At 46.3% G+C, this 14,213-nt stretch overlaps 1 protein-coding gene across 19 annotated transcripts in view; it reads left to right on the forward strand.

The window, feature by feature from the left end:
• Positions 1 to 14,213, forward strand: part of LOC139554568 (microtubule-actin cross-linking factor 1-like) — a 253,793-nt gene that overhangs the window by 130,571 nt on the left and 109,009 nt on the right. For 18 of the 19 annotated variants that reach the window (XM_071367478.1, XM_071367481.1, XM_071367484.1 and 15 more), the window contains 15 exons: positions 1,680 to 1,846; positions 2,016 to 2,128; positions 2,380 to 2,486; positions 5,479 to 5,598; positions 5,985 to 6,080; positions 6,916 to 7,043; positions 7,942 to 8,035; positions 8,943 to 9,097; positions 9,444 to 9,747; positions 9,865 to 9,993; positions 10,197 to 10,274; positions 10,658 to 10,819; positions 10,932 to 11,036; positions 11,796 to 11,891; positions 12,255 to 12,380. In XM_071367478.1, coding sequence (XP_071223579.1) covers positions 1,680 to 1,846; positions 2,016 to 2,128; positions 2,380 to 2,486; positions 5,479 to 5,598; positions 5,985 to 6,080; positions 6,916 to 7,043; positions 7,942 to 8,035; positions 8,943 to 9,097; positions 9,444 to 9,747; positions 9,865 to 9,993; positions 10,197 to 10,274; positions 10,658 to 10,819; positions 10,932 to 11,036; positions 11,796 to 11,891; positions 12,255 to 12,380 — 1,980 coding nt within the window. The other variant, XM_071367479.1, reaches the window with a different exon arrangement.

Raw genomic sequence — 14,213 nt, forward strand, 5'->3', positions numbered from 1 at the left:
GGTTGCAGGGGGGGGGGCAACTGAGCTACATAGGATGGTGTACAGTACCTTGGTGTAGAATGGTCGAGCGAGGCTGTGCGCTGTTTATCGCCAGTCACTTGAGCGCGCAGCCAGAGTCCAAGTGATGGAGTGTCCCTGTATTGAATGGCCTTGCCTCAATACTCTTTACTGGGAGAGGCTCACCGGCACTGAGGAGCTGTGTTTTGGGTTACACGTGTGTGTTTGCCGTCGGTGCGTATGGTTTATGTGCGTGCCTTGTGCATGCAAGGCCTTATTAGTTTACGCAGGCCTGGTTTTGCTCTCTCTCGTTCCCAAGCCATTCCTCCTCTCCTTCCCTCCTCCCCCCTCTCTCTCCCTCTCTTTTGGCTGTTACTGCAGTCTTCTGGCACTCACTGGAATTTCATGCTGTTCTATATTAGCACTTGAGAGACACAGTCAGGGAGGGAGGGCGAAGGAGGGAAAAAGGGATGAGGGAGGAATAATGATGACAAGAACCAGGCACTGCCAGATCCAGCAAATACATCAGCCACCCTTTGTCAGTCAGAACCGATTCAAGAAAGAGAAGAAAGTAGGGAGGGAGGGAGGAGGGTATAAGCGCTTTGGCCTCAACGAAAAGAGGGAGTAAAACAGCAGATTGATGTGAAGGAGAGACGGATTGATCCGAACAAGGCTGTTTCTGAGACAAGCCGACGTGACAGGCTGATAGTGGAAGGCTGGAAGGCCACCTTAGGAGAGGAACGGAGGGAAGGGGAGAGACAGGGGAAAAAAGAAATGAACGAGGGGGGATATTGTGGTGAGAAAACAGGCTAATGAGCTGGCCAGACATAAAGAAGAATAATGAGAGACTGAAGGAGAAAAAGAAGAGAGGATCTGCTTCACTCAGCTCTGGCGAAAGGCCTTTTGATTAAAGGCCAAACAAGATGGAGGATAGGAACAAAGATGACAAGTTGAATCAAAGTGAAGAAAAGACTCCCAGGTTTAGGAGTTAGTATGACGACTAGCATGTGGCTATATTTTTCGGCCGACTCACTGTGTCTGTACTTGTATGCACGTATGTGTACACGTGTTTCCGTGTGTGTGAAATACGGCTACGGTGATGGTCCATTCATTTAAGTCATGACTAAAGACACCATATGTTTGAAACGGTGTAATTAATGCACACTGTGGGGTTACAGTCTGATAGTAGGACAATGTCATGAATATGAGATGGGATAATGTAGTGTATAATTAATGTGTGCCCCTAAAGGGAAAGGGTCGGCTTCTCTGCCAGCTGTCGTGAGCTTCATGTCGCCTGTTTGTCCTTACTATACAGTAAGAGCAGGCGTCCTTTGACCGCGAAATATGTCATGTTTGAAACCTTATGCCAATACATATGGATGGATCCAAGCAAAGTCATCCCAATATTTATAGCCCATATTTAATAACCCTCACCTCTCCTCTCTGCTCCTCTGACATTTGTGTGTGTGTGTTCATAATGAGTGTGTGTGTGTGTGTGTTCATAATGAGTGTGTGTGTGTGTGTGTTCATAATGAGTGTGTGTGTGTGTGTGTGTTCATAATGAGCGTTACCTATAAGAACCCCCCATGTCCTCTGTATTCTGCAGTTCTCAAAGATGTGTGTGTTTTGTGTTCATAATGTGCGTTTCCTATATGATCCCTATCCTCACCTCTGTATTCCAGATCTCGGAGATCTATGTGAGTGGTGAGTCTGGGGACCTGACGGCTAAGGAGAAGCTGTTGTTATGGAGCCAGCAGGCCACAGAGAGCTGGCCTGGCCTCCGCTGTACCAACTTCTCCTCCTCCTGGAGCGACGGACGCATGTTCAATGCCCTGCTCCACCGATTCAGGTGTATATATACACACACACACACACACACACACACACACACACACACACACACACACACACACACACACACACACACACACACTGAGACACACACACACTGAGACACACACACACACACACACACTTTCAGTTCTGACCCCCCTGTCTCCCTCTCTGGTGGTCTCCAGGCCAGACCTGATTGACATGGAGGTGGTGGCGCAGCAGAGTAACCTTGACAACCTGGAGCAGGCCTTTGAGATCGCCGAGTCACTAGGGGTGACCAGACTTCTGGACGCTGAAGGTAACTGCCTGTCTGTGTTTCGGTCCGCCTACCTTGTCTCGTCTGTCTGTCTACTTCTAGCCTCGACTCCAGCCGTTCTACGACGTTGACAGGCCTAGGATCGTAAGACTTTTAGTGTCGTTCATGATACTGTCTGTGTTCCTCTGTGTTCTGTTGGTCTGCCTCTCTCTTTTTCTTCGGTCTCCCTACCGTCATGTTGACCTTTCCACTCCACCTTTCATCTCCCCATCTCCTCCTATCACGCTCTCTAGATGTGGACGTTTCGTCTCCAGATGAGAAGTCGGTCATCACGTACGTCTCCTCCATCTACGATGCCTTCCCCAAGATCCCAGAGGGAGGAGAGGGCATCGCCGCACACGTATGTTCTACTCCTCTCACATGAATATTAGCATCTATCAATGTCCTTTAACATTAGAACCGCCTGGCCTTTCAGCCTATCGGTACCCGCTAGAGAACGTTGCCGGGCGACCCCTTTAGCATAGCCATCAGATGCATATCAACCCGCAGGGGTGCAGCAAACATAAGCACCAACACTTGATAAATACCGTTATTATGAAGGATTCATTGCATGAAGAAATATATCAATGTAACAAAAAAACAAACAACGGTTGTTAGTTTAGATCGAGTCAAGGATATATTATTTTGTATAATTCTACAAAGTTTTAGGAAAAAACGTAGTCCAAAAGCCTGTTTTCATTGCCCTTGTAATAATAACATTACTGAACAGTGTAATCCATTCAATCAGCTATATTTGTAGATTGGAATAGTTATAGTAATTAGAGTTATAGTAATTCATAAAGTCCAGTTACAGCTTCTTTTGACAAAGTAGAAACTAAAAAGATGATGATAATAATATAACCAGCCAGGTGCACAGGTGAAATGAGTTGCTGTGTTCCTAAACAAAATCACCAGCGCATGAACAATTATAAAGGATGAATTACATAAATAAATATTAGTGGAAATATATTCATGACAAGATATAAAACAGTCATTTGTTGATTGTATTGGACACTGTATTGGGCCATTATGTGTTCCTTTACGCATGAATCAATCTGGTCGTCTCTTTATGCTTTGGGTCCACAGTCGGCACACAGCTTCGGGGCTTTGTGTGAGCAAGCCCCACAAACAAATCGGTTGCACTGCACATCGTTTTTCATGGGCCTTGTTTCGTGTGCACCTGACGCAGGTGTCGCATAATCTCTCTGAAGCGGCTGCGTGGCGTGGTCTCTTGGAAAAGGTCGACCCCCGTACCGATCAGACGGAGAACTCCACGCGCATGCTCCTTCCGCCGTACGCCTCGCGGAAATACAAGAGTTCCATAAATCCTTCGAGTTCATCCATAGACACCACCGACTGTTTCCTTTTCTGTGCCCGTGAGCAACAGTACAATCTCTGATGTGCTGCAACATCCACATGTCACATCAACTCGTCACACTTTTCTGCCCTCACCGCGCCATCCTTCCCAGAGTCCTGTCTCGTCGCGCCATCCCTCCCGGTGTCCTGTCTCGCCGCGCCATCCCTCCCGGTGTCCTGTCTCGCCGCGCCATCCCTCCCGGTGTCCTGTCTCGCCGTGCACTACTTCCCAGAGTCCTGTCTCGCAGTGCAATACTTCCCGGTGTCCTGTCTCGCCGCGCCATCCCTCCCGGTGTCCTGTCTCGCCGCGCCATCCCTCCCGGTGTCCTGTCTCGCCGCGCCATCCCTCCCGGTGTCCTGTCTCGCCGCGCCATCCCTCCCGGTGTCCTGTCTCGCCGCGCCATCCCTCCCGGTGTCCTGTCTCGCCGCGCCATCCCTCCCGGTGTCCTGTCTCGCCGCGCCATCCCTCCCGGTGTCCTGTCTCGCCGCGCCATCCCTCCCGGTGTCCTGTCTCGCCCTCTGTTGGCTATGTTCAGGTTTTTCTTCGGAGGCTCGAAGTCAACCTCAGAATCAGATGAAGACTCTTCATCAGCAACGTCGATTTCAAGCTCGATATCTGATCCTACATCTGACTCCAACTCATCTAGATTCTGAAGCGTTTGCAATGCTGTCAGTGCGTCCATTCGTTTGGTTCAGCTTGCCATTTTGAACTACACACTTTGTATGTTGTGCTCACTGTCTGATTGGACTCTCCCAGCGAAAATTATATACAATTTCCAGCATTTCATAATAAAATGATTAGACCGGCCACAATTCTTCAGCAAAATTACACTATTGTTCTAAATTCAATCACCCTCTTCACCTTCCTCATCGTTCAGTGAAGTCACATTCACCATTATCAGCTTCTGTCTGGTTTCTATTGCCCATTCATCCATTGGCGACAAATTTGCATATTTACATTTGAAGTTATTATGTTACTAGTTTTTGATTAGTAGCCAGAGCAGTGCTTCCGCGTTAGTAGTCATGTGCTGAATACATGGACAGCACAGATATTCTTGGGAAAAGGGACATTTGGAAATAAGCGCTGCACCTCTTGAATTATGTGCGTTATTTGACAAAGGTAAGTGTCATAGAAACTGAATATGCTCAGCAGATTATTGCCAATTTAATCTGGTCACTTATTACGCGTGAAATGAGTTTCGGTGTAGTTTAGGTGTAGTGTCGATGGGTCCGGCTGTGCAGGCTGAGTGGCATCGTTTGTTTCCCGCTCATGAAGTTGGATAGAGTCAAGGATATGTTTTGTATTATTCTGAAGGCCTACTGCAACACACAGCATGTTTTCATTTCCCTTACAGTAAATGTGATTAGTAATAGAGTTATAGTGAATAAAACAGTCCCGTAGCAGCATATTTTTACAAAGTAAAACGTAAAAGAGAGTGGTGTCAACCCCCAAGGCGCACGGTCAAATGATTTGCTCCTGACAAAATAGGCATAACACACACTCATCGTTACACTATTGTCTTTCTAAATTAAATCAACCTCTTCACCCTCGTCATTCAGTTAGGCCTCATTTAAATTCAACTGTGAAGTAAGGTGCGCAATTATCGCCCGTTAATCCATTTGTCATTCAGTGAGGAGAGAGAGAGAGACACATTAACACCTGGCAGGGTACCAACATCCTACAGCACATAGTCTTGGAAGGTTAAGTTAGGAATAGGTGGGGGGAAAAACTGTAATACGTCTCTAAATACGTTCCTGTTTGTGATTTTATTTAATTGACAAATGAACAGTGGCGGTTCCAGTGTTACTGTGTCAATGTACAGTTGGTCAGTCTGTGTGACATCATGTTGCCAAAGCTGTGGAGCCAATAATGAACTGCATTGATCGCAGTCAGCCAATTGACGTATATTGATAGCTGACTGTCAATGAACCAGTCTGACCCCTCCCTCCCTCTCTTTCTATCTCTTTCCCTTCCTCCTTCCCCCTCTCTCTATCAGGAGGTGGACCAGCGCTGGGCAGAGTACCGCTCTCGTTTCTCCACGCTGATCCAGTGGAGCCGGCAGCACAAGGCCCTCATGGCCAACAAGAACTTCCCACTGGACCCTGTGGAGCTCAAGGTGCTGAGGGGGAGGGAGAGAAGGGGACAAGAAAGGGAGTGGGGGGAGATGGAAAGGGTGATAGAGGGAAGAGAATAAAAATGGGGAGAAGGGAAGAAGAGATTGGAGGAGAAGGAAGGATAGGTAGAGAGGGAGGCATGAGGGGGACAGGATGTGGGTAAAGATGCTAAATACATGTTTATAAAGCATTTGAGTAGGAGTGCTGATCTAGGATCAGTTTAGCGGGTTTAGATCCAAATGACAAGGCGTATATAGACCAGGGGTGGCTGATCCTAGATCAGTTCTACTACTCGGGCCCAGAAAACTATTAACACTTTTCTGCTTGATCTAGAAATGTCCGTTATTGACGTCTAACCTTTTGTCAACACCCTGTCGCTGTCCCACAGGAACTTTACAATGAGTACGTCCATTTCAAGGAGACTGAGATCCCTGCCAAGGAGCTGGAGAAGAGTCGCGTAGAACACCTCTACAAACTGCTGGAGGTAAGATTTGGAGGGGGGGGGGGGGGGGAGCCTTTAGATTTCTGAAACACGTTGAGACCGCTCAATGACGACAAGCATTATAAAATGGCAGCAGTAGCTGCAAACCTACGTTGATGGTGAACACCGGTTTACCGTCCGCAAGATTGAACGACATACCCGGGAAGATACTAAAGGTACCATTACCCTGAGGACACAGCCTCATTTCAACATCAAATCCTATTATGGCATGTTAGACTGGCATGAGTCTTCTGGAAAACAAACTTATAAACAATGACCGGCGATGGAGAAAAGGATATGAAGAGGTGACCTGGTTTCTGCCACCACGTGCGGTCCACACTGTACATCATGAGTCTCTCAGGGGTAGTGTGTGTGTGTGTGTGTGTGTGTGTGTGTGTGTGTGTGTGTGTGTGTGTGTGTGTGTGTGTGTGTGTGTGTGTGTGTGTGTGTGTGTGTGTGTGTGTGTGTGTGTGTGTGTGTGTGTGTGTTATCGAACACCCTGTTCTCTGCACCAGGTCATTTCAACCCCATGCCACTGCCTTGAGACAACAAACTATAATTCCTCCTTTATCAAATCCTCTTTCATTGCCCCTCGGTTCTACTTTCCTAATGTCACCACTGCCCTGCTGACACTCCTGATCAATGGCATATGATGACTCCCAACCCCAAGCATCCAAAACATTTATACTTTGAGACCTGGGTCCTTTGCACTCGAAGTCATGTACTTTGCACACGAAATTCAGAATTTCAAATGTATTTTGTTATTTTGTATGTCAAAGTAAAGAATATGTCGGCATATGTATTGTAGAAGTAAAAATGATATGCTTGTTTTCCCAAGGTATGGATGGAGTTTGGGCGCATCAAGCTGCCCCTGGGCCTGCACCCCAACGACCTGGAGGAGGAGTGGGGCAAGCTGATCCTGGAGATGCTGGAGAGAGAGAAGGCCCTGCGGCCCGCTGTGGAGAGGTCATGACCCTGACCTTAACCCTTACTGCTGCTAGTGTTTGAGTTATGTTTATACCAGTAGTCATAGAGACCGAGGCCCTGCGGCCCGCTGTGGAGAGGTCAGCAACACAGACCTACTTAACCCTGTAACTAACCATGACGCTGCAGTTCTTAGTGGTGAAACAGCCACTTCCATTTGCGATATTACAACAACAAAGAAGTTACTGCAAACGGCCAACACTTTTTTTTTTTTCTATGCACTGTCATTTTTTTGGGGGGGGTCATACTTCTCATACTTCTTTTGGGGGGGGTACAACGCTTCTCAGCTCGGCAACAGAAACAATAACAACGGTGGGGGGGCAACCAGTTGCGCTGTTTCATCCCACTGCGGTTTCCGTCTTTAACCCGAACTACAGCTGTTAGAGCTAGAGTTAGTTTAAACTGGCAGTTATAGTGAGAGAAGGCCCTGCGGCCCGCTGTGGAGACATGCAGCACACTAACCTAACCCTGGCACGGTACTTACAGACATCACTTAGGGCTACGAGGTCGTGATGCAGATCTCTGCACAAAAACACAGGAAGTCTCATTACGATCAGGCATTTCCACACGGAGTTATTTTGCGTCGATCTGTACTCTTCTGTGTTGTGAGAACGTTGCCCGTGTAGATACTTTAGTGTGAAACATCACTACAACTGTGCTAGAGGCCTAACGTCATTTTTCTGGTTGTACAGTAAACCCATTCCATAGACACTGGCTGTATATGAATTAACACCCTATTCTCTATATAATGCACTACTTTTGAACAGACCCTGGTCAAAAGTAGTGCACTATTTAGTATTTAGGGTGCCTTTTCAGACAAACCAAATGAGTGTTTTGAGCTTGTTGACACTGTGATGATACTTTGTGTGTCTCCCTCCAGACTGGAGTTATTGCTGCAGATGGCCAATAAAATCCAGAACATGGCCCTGGATTGTGAGGAGAAACTCACCCTGGCCAAGAACACACTACAGGCCGTGAGTGATGCTATGTCTGTGTCACTGTCTGTGTCACTGTCTGTGCCACTGTCTGTGCCACTGTCTGTGCCACTGTCTGTGCCACTGTCTGTGTCTCTCCTTGTTTCTCTGTCTCTATCAATTCAATTTCAATTTAAGGGGCTTTATTGGCATAGGAAACATATGTTTACATTGCCAAAGCAAGTGAAATGGATAGTAAAACAAACAATATTTATTTATATTTTTATGTATCCTTACACTCACAGAAGTTCCAAAATAATAAAGACATTTCAAATGTCATTATGTGCAAATAGTTAAAGTACAAAAGGGAAAATAAATAATCATACGGGTTGTATTTACAATCGTGTTTGTTCTTCACTGGTTGCCCTTTTCTTGTGGCAACAGGTCACAAATATTGCTGCTGTGACGGCACACTGTGGTATTTCACCCAATAGACACTCTCTCTCTCTGTCTCTGTCTCTGTCTCTGTCTCTGTCTCTGTCTCTGTCTCTGTCTCTCTCTCTCTCTCTCTCTCTCTCTCTCTCTCTCTCTCTCTCTCTCTTAAATAACAATTCAAAATGTGAAAAAAATTGCATCTATTTTCAATGACTTCTCAATAAACTGAGGAGTAGAAGACAATTATTTCAGAGCTTTTACAATTTTTGTATTTTAAATTATAATGACTTCCTGAATTGACTTCAATTTAAATTAACCCCAGACCTGGTCGCTACATGCGTTTTCAATATGGTGTAGTGTGTCTCTCACTCATTTCCTCACCACTTATCAATCCCCTTTCTCCCACTTCCTCTATCCCTCTCTCTTACTTTCCCCTCCTCTTCTTCCTCGCTGTTCACACCACTCCTCATCTCCTCTTCCTGTCCCCGTTTTTCCCCCTCTACCCTTCTCTCCTCCCCCGTCCCTCCGTCAGGACATGTCCCTGGTGGAGAGTGGCGAGGCGGTGCGTTGTGAGAGGGAGCTGGGGTTGTACCTGCAGGACTGTGAGGTTCTGATCAGACAGCTCAACCTGGACCTCAACATCCTCCGAGATGAGAAGTACTACCAGGTGGAGCAGCTCGCCTTCAGGTCAGTGGAGGGAGAGGGGGTGGAGGTCCGTTATTAGAGCATGTCGATCGCAATGCCAGGAAAGCGAGTTCGATTCCCGGGACTACCCATAAGTCAGAAATATACGCACGCATGACTGTACATCGCTTTTGATAAAAGCGCTTGCCAAATGGCATATCAATTAGTCTTGGTTATACTGCATCGGTGTAAATGTGACACCCAATGTCGAGTCGTGGCCGATACACTTTTGTGCCTCGTCTGAAGCGTAGCTTGACTGCATATGTCTGTTCTGTGTGTCACAGGAAAAAGGTGTGTCTCTTGTCTTTTTGAAGTCCTCTTTTAACACGTTTGTTCCCCTCCTCCACAGAGCGTCCTGTCTACATGAGGAACTGGTCTCTCTCCGGCTCCAGTGCTCCAGCGTCTACAGAAAGGGCCACTTCTCCCCGGTGACAGGCGGAGACCGGACGGCCCCGCGGGGGAGCGACAGTGGTCTCTCCCTGTCCACGGGGGCCCAGACCCTGCTGGGGGCAGTAGGAGTGGTGGGGGCGATGGGGGCGGTGTTGCTCAGGAGACCCATGTCCCGCTCTCAGCTGGTGGCCATGTCGTCCTCGGAGGACGAAGGAAGTCTCCGGTTCATCTATGAGCTTCTGGGATGGGTGGAGGAGACACAGGTAAGAAGGAAGGGGGTTAGGTAGAGGGAGGGAGATGGCGAGATGGAGGGAGAGGGAGGGAGGGAGGGACGGACGGGAAAGGGGATGGATAAGTAGAACTGATTGTGTGTCCGTCAGGACGTGTTGGAGCGTGCCGAGTGGGGGGCGGACCTGCCCTCTGTAGAGCAGAACCTCCAGGACCACCAGAACATCCACACTGCCGTGGAGGAGCTGCTGCACAGCCTGAAGGAGGCCCGCAACTACGAGGTACACACACACAAATACATTCTAAAACACATTCTTAGGCACTTGAAGATCTACTGTACATACTGATACACATACTGTAAGTAGACATTAACAGACACTGAATAGGCCTGGGCGTATGCAGTACATAACAACATGGCAGTCACAAACCTAGTCGAAAGAGCCAGATAATGTTTTACTAACTTTTGATATCGCTTTCTCCTCAGACGAAAGTCTCTCCGAACTTCAGGAGCAGTTATTCTGACACTCTGGCCAAGCTAGAGCATCTATACTGCAAACTCCTGGTGAGTGGGAGGACTTTTTTTCATCTGTGAATGTGTGCGCGTCGGATTGTTTGTGTATGGGGGGGGTGTGTGTGTGTGTGTGTGTGTGCACCCCATTGCATCCCAGTGCGCGTTCTCCGTTAATCCCATCAGGGTGTGACTGTGCTTGCTGAAGGCTCAGAGGAGCTAGCGAGCGTTAAAGACCGAGTGCAGCTGGTAGAAGCACCACACAGCCCCTTGATCAGCCCTGTAGAAATACATGGATTCTCTACAGCAGGGAGTTGTTTGGGGAGTGGGACAGAGAGCGAGTGGATCGTCTATGTGTGTGCCTCTGAAATAACCTAGAAACTCTTATAGAGCGAACACCGAGTAACATTTCCTCCTCCCATCCCCTGTCTTCACAGGAACTCTCGTCGTGGCGTCTGCGCTGCCTGGAGAGCCTGCATGCGTTTGTGTGTCGCTGTACAGAGGAGCTGATCTGGCTCAACGAGCGAGAAGAGGAGGAACTGGCCTACGACTGGAGTCAAAACAATACAAACGTCAATGCCAAGAGAGAGCTATACGCCGTGAGTGGACAGGGATAGACGCACACACACACACACACACAGAGAGAATACACATTTATTTTATAGATATTCCCCTGGGTGCTCCTCTGAATGCTCTGTCATCCTCTCTCAGGAAATGAGGTCAGAGCTGGAGGAGAAGCAGGAAGTCATGCACTCGCTGCAGGAAACAGCTGACCGGCTGTGTCAGGAAAACCACCCGGCCAAACAGACAGTGGAGGTGAGGTTGCCTAGCAACAGAGCTATCAAGGCTGTTCAATGGCCTTTCAAAAATATTGGCTTTCCAGCTACGGTACTTATCAGTACAAACAGTGCTGCTATCGATGTTCCCCTGAAAATAAGATTGTCAGTACATTTTGTACTTCATGTTTGGACTGTGGAGCTTGACTGTGATTCGATTAAAGAGCTTGAGAAATGTGTATCCAGGAAGCTTCCCAGCCGAAACAGTTCGGTAGATTTTGTGAAAATATTATGATATTTTGTGACATTCTTGTTCGTTTTGGACTTTGGTGAAGGTTTTTTTGGTAGTTCGGGCACACACATATTTGTTTCTGGAGGCAAGCCGAAGTTCGTGGTCGAAGTCTATGCCCCTTAGTTGGTGTTTGGCCAACAGTAGGGATTCTTCAATAAAGTCTCTGTTGTCAGTCAATGAGAGACGACTCGTTTTCATGCCATTTTTGGAAAATACTGCATCAAACATCTTAGTTAGATGTAAAATTGAGCGACTAAGATCTCTTCTGCAAAAACATCACAATTAATGACAGATTTCTTGAGATATTTTAGACTATTTTGAGGAAGTGTATACTGGCTACGGCGTCTCAAAATGGACAAATCACTTTTCCAAGCAAAGGCATTTTAAGGGAGTATGCGAGCACACTCGTTTGGTTCGCCTAGACGAGTTCGTCTAAACGCCAGCCGAACTGAAGCATGCTGATGCCTTAACACCCCCCCCGCCCCCATACCCCCTCCCTCCCCCCAGGCGTACAGTGCAGCGCTGCAGACCCAGTGGCAGTGGGTGCGCCAGCTGTGTGTGTGTGTGGAGCAGCATCTCAAAGACAATACTACCTACTTCCAGGTGGGAAAGTTGAACAAAGTCTCTTTACAAAGTTATACCTTGTACTATTACGTTATACCTGTAATACCCATCTGGTCCTTTACAATGTCAATTGTTTGTGGCTTTTCACATAGACACCGTCATATAAGATCACGATGAAATGAAATGAATTTGTCTATTTATTACCTATGTATGTTTTGACTTGCCCTTAATTGGGAGTGTAAAGCTATTTCATCTTCTAAAACCTGAAAATAAGCTGAATAAAAATAGCTTTAATACTAGGTTAAATATAGAATATCTCATAGGGTCTAGCAGCTGTTTCTGGATTACATATCAGTCCTGATGCTGATCTCTGTGTGTTGCGTTCGTATTGCCTCCTGTCAGTTTGTGAGTGACGCACGGGACTGCGAGACGTACCTGCGTCAGCTCCAGGACACCATAAAGAGACAGTACACCTGTGACAAGAGCAGCAGGCTGAGCAAGCTGGAGGACCTGCTGCAAGACTCTATGGTACGTTCACTTGTTGTTCACTAGACTATTATTCCCCCAAATGCCGTTGGACCAAACCTTCAAATGCACCCCACTAATTTGACAAAACACCTAAACTCCTGCTAAGTCTGTAGCCTAACAGTTAGTTTGGTCTAATCATTCAGGTATTTGCCAGTGAAAAGCTTAGGCACACGATTATAGCTTATCCACATTTTAAGCTAATAAGCTACGTCACCTTGACACCTCTGACTCGCTTAGTAACATTATCTACGGCTAGCTGAGGCTAATGTCATGCTAATACTGTAGACGTTGGCTAGCTGTTGACACTGTAATTCTTACGCTACCTCATCGACGCTGCGTAGGCCCGTCTAATCTACTGTAGTCTGCCTCCGCTGATTCACGCCACCACCATGCACCCCGACACACAGCAGATGGTACCCTTGGAGCGGGCAGGACTCCGCGGGCCTAAGCACTGGGAGCAGTGGGCGTATCCTCCCTGGACATAGTGGTGAGAGGGTGACTGGCTGTCTGACACAGGTCTAGGCTGGTGGGGAATGATCGAGGTGTAGACACTAGAGCGGATAGACTGATATTAAAAGTAAACAGTCATGGAAGGGAAAGGCGTTGTGCCCTTAGCGGCCGTCATAATACTTGTAGAAGTCAATGTAATTACACTGCGTGTTTACATTCCTACAAAAAGTATGATTACGTGGTTTATATGAAGGGGGGAATGGATGGCCACTCAGGATATATACACGTAGATGTGTTTGTTGCGTATCTCGGAGTGTTTCATACGTGCTCACCTCATTTCTAGATACCGAATGATGAGCACTTCACCGCGCTCAGTTTGAGGCAGCATGTGTGTTTTTGTTCTGAAACGGGGTATTAAGCACTAGGAGGTTGATTACTTTTCCAGTGCTGTGTGTGTGTTCTCACTGGGGAGATTAAACAGGACTTTGACGGATGCCTCCTTTGCTATATTCCATGAAAACAACCACCAAAGCACTATTAGACCGATGCAATGCCTTTTATGATTATTCTAACTAATAAAATACCTCTACCCATTTAACTCACAGTTCATTCTTCCATTTCACAATACATTCTTTCAAATAATACAATGGATAAGTAATGGCTATATCAATGGATAAGTAATGGCTATATCAATGGATAAGTAATGGCTATATCAATGGATAAGTAATGGCTATATCAATGGATAAGTAATGGCCATATCAATGGATAAGTAATGGCCATATCAATGGATAAGTAATGGCCATATCAATGGATAAGTAATGGCCATATCAATGGATAAGTAATGGCCATATCAATGGATAAGTAATGGCTATATCAATGGATAAGTAATGGCCATATCAATGGATAAGTAATGGCCATATCAATGGATAAGTAATGGCCATATCAATGGATAAGTAATGGCTATATCAATGGATAAGTAATGGCTATATCAATGGATAAGTAATGGCTATATCAATGGATAAGTAATGGCTATATCAATGGATAAGTAATGGCTATATCAATGGATAAGTAATGGCTATATCAATGGATAAGTAATGGCTATATCAATGGATAAGTAATGGCTATATCAATGGATAAGTAATGGCCATATCAATGGATAAGTAATGGCCATATCAATGGATAAGTAATGGCTATATCAATGGATAAGTAATGGCCATATCAATGGATAAGTAATGGCTATATCAATGGATAAGTAATGGCCATATCAATGGATAAGTAATGGCCATATCAATGGATAAGTAATGGCTATATCAATGGATAAGTAATGGCCATATCAATGGATAAGTAATGGCTATATCAATGGATAAGTAATGGCCATATCAA

The sequence above is a fragment of the Salvelinus alpinus genome, chromosome 26, assembly GCF_045679555.1.
Source record: "Salvelinus alpinus chromosome 26, SLU_Salpinus.1, whole genome shotgun sequence".
Taxonomy (NCBI): Eukaryota; Metazoa; Chordata; class Actinopteri; order Salmoniformes; family Salmonidae; genus Salvelinus; species Salvelinus alpinus.